General features: G+C 50.1%; 1 protein-coding gene across 1 annotated transcript; it reads left to right on the top strand.

The window, feature by feature from the left end:
* The first annotated feature begins 728 nt into the window (after positions 1-728).
* On the top strand, positions 729-2,686 carry LOC119293321. The gene is made up of 3 exons (XM_037571830.1): positions 729-1,267; positions 1,366-1,836; positions 2,629-2,686. Exons 1-3 carry the CDS (start codon positions 1,063-1,065, stop codon positions 2,649-2,651), a joined length of 699 nt encoding a protein of 232 aa, XP_037427727.1. The 5' UTR covers positions 729-1,062; the 3' UTR covers positions 2,652-2,686.
* Positions 2,687-4,841: the final 2,155 nt, after the last annotated feature.

Genomic DNA, 4,841 nt, shown 5'->3' with positions numbered 1-4,841 from the left:
TATTTTGTAATATTTGGGATTTTCTGGAGGAAGAATCAACGCGAAACGGTGTCCGAGGTGCCCATGAGATAGGGGGCGCGCCCCAGGGAGGCAGGCGCGCCCTGGCCTCTCGTGGGCCACCCGTAAGGTGGTTGTAACACCCCGGATACAACTTTCCATATTCGTAACTCCAACTCTTGCCTTTTCCAGAGATGCGATATGTTATTTCCTCCGTGGTTGGGTTTTGTCTTTTGTTTTGCATTTTGTTCATGTCTTGCATCTCATCTCATAGCATCATGCGCATTGCATCTGCATGTTTTCATAAAACTTGCATCCGATCATAGTTGCCGCTTTTTCCGTGTCTCGGTTGACCTTCTCTGAGATCAACCGGACCGCTCTCTTCTCTCTCTTTTCTGAGCTCATCAAGCCCCTTGCCTTCGTTGACCGTTCCGAGACCAACCACGTTTTTCGAGTCCCTCTCGTCTGGCCGCTTAATCTTTCTCCACAATACACAACCCCTCACGCGCGTCCGAAACCTCTTCCGAACCCGACGCGCACGGTCATGACCGTTGGATCTGGATCATCCCCTAACGTCTATAAAACATCCCCGTTTTCTTATTTGGGCCACCTAACCTATTTATTCTCGACCGCTTGATTTCGATCGGACGGACCAGATTAGTCCCTATTCTAATCCGCAGACTATATATAAACTAGACCAACCCTAACTTCTAGGGAGTTTGTCCCATCGAGCCACCGCCAGCCAGTTCCCCTCGGGATCCCTCCAGATCCACCCTCTCTCCCTCGATTTCCTGATCGGGCCAACCACCTCCTTCACTCGATCCACCCAATCCTGCAACCGAGGCCCTGAGCTCCTCCCGCTCGATTCCTCCTCGAGCACCTCGTGCCCGACTGCCGCTGCTCCTCAGGCGCCACCACCGGCAACCATACCTCGCCGGAGCTCGTCCGCGAGCAGGACCGCCGTCACCCTCTCCTTCCTTTTTTCCCTCTGTTTACCCTCTTCTCCACTTCACCTCAGCGTCTCTTGTTCTTCAGGACGAACAGGAGCCTCGCCATGGCCACCGGATGGAGCTCCACCGCCATGGATTCTCCCCTCCGCGCCCCAGATCCGGCCTCTCCGTTGGATCCCGCCGTCGTAGTCCCGTTCCTCGCCGTCCAGGACCTCTCCCATCCGCCAAGCTCCCCGTCCTGCTGCCTGAGTGCCCACGGGACCACGTCAAGCAGATGGTCGCTGCCCAGCCTTGCAGATGCTTCGTCGCCTTGACTCCAGGTCCGGCCACCATCTTCGGTCGACCCTCCCTCTCTTGCCTCCGGTCCTCTATTTTTCTGAAGCTCATGTCTCTCTCTGCTCTCTCTCTGTTGCAACAGGGAACCGAGCCACCATATCCGTCGCCCTCGTTTTCCTCGCCAGGAGACTGACTGCAGCCTCCTACCGTCGCTCGGGTCCGCGCCGCTTCGTCTCCGGCCCCTGCCCGCCGGAGTTGTGCCTCCATGTGCCCCGCAGCCCCGTCGCCTCGCTCCTCTGCATCGAGCCCCGCTCGACCCGACAGCTTCGCCCAGCGCCCCCTCGAGCTAGCCCCGCCGCCAAGTCCAGCACCGCGCTGCCGCGAGCCGCCTCTTTCCTTTGGATCCCCGTCGACCCTTCGCCCCGCTCGCCGGAGCTCTGTTCCCAGCCACCGGCGCCCTGCTCGCCTCCTCTGCTTCGTTCGAGCAGGGAGGACGACGCCTCCGCTCACTGCTTTGACCGCGCCTTCCTCGCCTGCGTGGACCGCGACCACGACTTCGGTCCAGCATGCCCCTGCAGCCCAGCCTCTCCACCAGCCGGCCGTGTGGCCCATGGTGAGCGCCAGATCCAGCGCCCCCTTTTTTTTCTGTGCTGTTGGCCCATCCAAATTCGGCCTAGTTCATGTTTTTTTCCAGCTATGCGAATTTGTCTAATTTCCAGAGTTGTCTGTTTTACAGAAAAAACCTCAAACAGCATGCATTTAATAACTCACAAATGGTGCATCGGATTAAAATAATTTATATATGTAAAATGCTTAGAATTTCATCTAGTTTCATATTTGGCCACTTTCATCCATGTTTGAAATGTTTAAAATGATGTTTGATTAAATTTGCTCAAATGCCATGTTAAAATGATTTATTTCATAACTAAATAACCGTAGCTCGGTTTTAAATAAACTTTATATGTAAATGGGGTGGAAAAATGCATAGATTATCATGGTGATTTTACTTTGCATGTTTAACAACTCTAAAATATGTTTTAGGGCAGAACAGTACCAAATTCATAATATGCATATGGGGATTTTCCGGAATTGTAGTTTGTTGTTCCGGCCTCATTTAAACTTGCCTAGATAGCTAGTTTTCATATGCTTCACCCATTGCCATGTTTAATAACATTTAATATTGTTGGGTACAAAACCAAGAGAGAACTAAATAATTGATGTGGTGTTTCGTCAATATGCAATTCGTTGCATATTGAGCTCCACTTAATTTGTAGTGTTGTTTGTTGCACTTTGCCATGCCATGCCTCATTAAACCGGACATGCATCATACTTGTTTGTGCATCATGCCATGTTTATGCTCGTGCATTTACCATGTTGTTTGTTTCTTTCAGGTGTTGCTTCTTAGTTTCGGTAATGTTGCGATTGTGAGGATTCGTTCGACTACTCCCGTTCGTCTTCTTCATGGACTCGTTCTTCTTCCTAGCGGGATTTCAGGCAAGATGACTGCTACCCTGGATCTCACTACTATCATTGCTATGCTAGTTGCTTCGTTCTATCGCTTTGCTGCGCTACCTATCATTTGCTCTTCAAGCCTCCCAATTTGCCATGTCAGCCTCTAACCATTTTTTACCCTTCCTAGCAAACCATTTTTTGGCTATGTTACCGCTTTTGCTCAACCCTCTTATAGCGTTGTTAGTTGTAGGTGAAGTCGAAGATTGCTCCATGGTGGACAGGATTATGTTGGGATATCACAATATCTCTTATTTAATTAATGCATCTATATACTTGGTAACGGGTGGAAGACTCGGCCTTATGCCTGGTGTTTTGTTTCACTCTTGCCGCCCTAGTTTCCGTCATACCGGTGTTATGTTCCCGGATTTTGTGTTCCTTACGCGGTTGGGTGATTTATGGGACCCCCTTGACAGTTTGCTTTGAATAAAACTCCTCCAGCAAGGCCCAACCTTGGTTTTACCATTTGCCTCACCACCACCTATACCCTTCCCTTGGGTCGGCCAACCCGAGGGTCATCTTTATTTTAGCCCCCCCCCCCTCGGGCCAGTGCTTCTCTAAGTGCTGGTCCGAACTGAGCTGCCTGCGGGGCCCCCTCGGGGAAACTCGAGGTCTGGTTTTACTCGTAGCTAGTCTCATCCGGTGTTGCCCTAAGAACGAGATATGTGCAGCTCCTATCGGGATTTGTCGGCACATCGGGCGGCTTTGCTGGTCTTGTTTTACCATTGTCGAAATGTCTTGTAAACCGGTATTCCAAGACTGATCGGGTCTTCCTGGGAGAAGGTATATCCTTCGTTGATCGCGAGAGCTTATCATGGGCTAAGTTGGGACACCCCTGTAGGGTATAAACTTTCGAAAGCCGTTCCCGCGGTTATGTGGCAGATGGGAATTTGTTAATGTCCGGTTGTAGATAACTTGACACCAGATCCGAATTAAAACGCATCAACCGCGTGTGTAGCCGTGATGGTCTCTTTTCGGCGGAGTCCGGGAAGTGAACACGGTTTTGGGTTATGTTTGACGTAAGTAGGAGTTCAGGATCACTTCTTGATCATTGCTAGCTACACGACCATTCCGTTTGCTCTCTTCTCGCTCTTACTTGCGTATGTTAGCCACCATATATGCTTAGTCGCTGCTGCAACCTCACCACTTTACCCCTTCCTTTCCCATTAAGCTTTGCTAGTCTTGATACCCATGGTAATGGGATTGCTGAGTCCTCGTGGCTCACAGATTACTACAACAACAGTTGCAGGTACAGGTTATGTGATGATCATGACGTGAGAGCGATGTTTACTTGTTTTGGAGTTCTTCTTCTGCTTCTTCTTCGATCAGGGGATAGGTTCCAGGTCGGCAGCCTGGGCTAGCAGGGTGGATGTCGTTTGAGTTTCTGTTTGTGTTTCATCCGGATGTCGATCTTATGTATGATGTATTGATGTTGTATTCGTGTGGCATTGTATGCCTCTTGTATGTATCCCCATCTATTATGTAATGTTGATGTAACGATATCCACCTTGCAAAGCGTTTCAATATGCGGTTCTATCCTTGGTGGGACCTTCGAGTTTCTTTAGGATAGTATCACATATTGGGCGTGACAGTGGTTGATGCCCTTCTTTTGCCGCAAGAAAGCTAATTTTACAACAAAAATCTGGGCGAAAGATTCACCCCAATCGGAGTTACGGATCTCCAAATATAAAGAAAATGGTGAAGGGGTAGAATCAGAGAACGCAGAAACAGAGAGATAGATCCAATCTCGGAGGGGCTCTCGCCCCTCCCAATCCATGGGAGCCAAGGACCAGAGGGGAAACCCTTCTCCCATCTAGGGAGGAGGTCAAGGAAGAATAAGAAGAAGGGGCCCTCTCTCCCCCTTGCTTCCGGTGGTGCCGGAACGCTGCCGGGGGCCATCATCATCACTGCGATCTTCACCAACACCGCCGTCATCTTCACCAACATTTCCATCACCTTCCCCCTTCTATATCCAGCGGTCCACTCTCCCGCAACCCGTTGTACCCTCTACCTGGACATGGTGCTTTATGCTTCATATTATAATCCAATGATGTGTTGCCATCCTATGATGTCTGAGTAGATTTTTGTTGTCCTATCGGTGATTGATGA

Source organism: Triticum dicoccoides, chromosome 4B (genome assembly GCF_002162155.2).
Source record: "Triticum dicoccoides isolate Atlit2015 ecotype Zavitan chromosome 4B, WEW_v2.0, whole genome shotgun sequence".
Classification (NCBI taxonomy): Eukaryota; Viridiplantae; Streptophyta; class Magnoliopsida; order Poales; family Poaceae; genus Triticum; species Triticum dicoccoides.
Note: the sequence above shows the minus strand (reverse complement) of the source record. Positions and strands in the feature narration are given on the sequence as shown.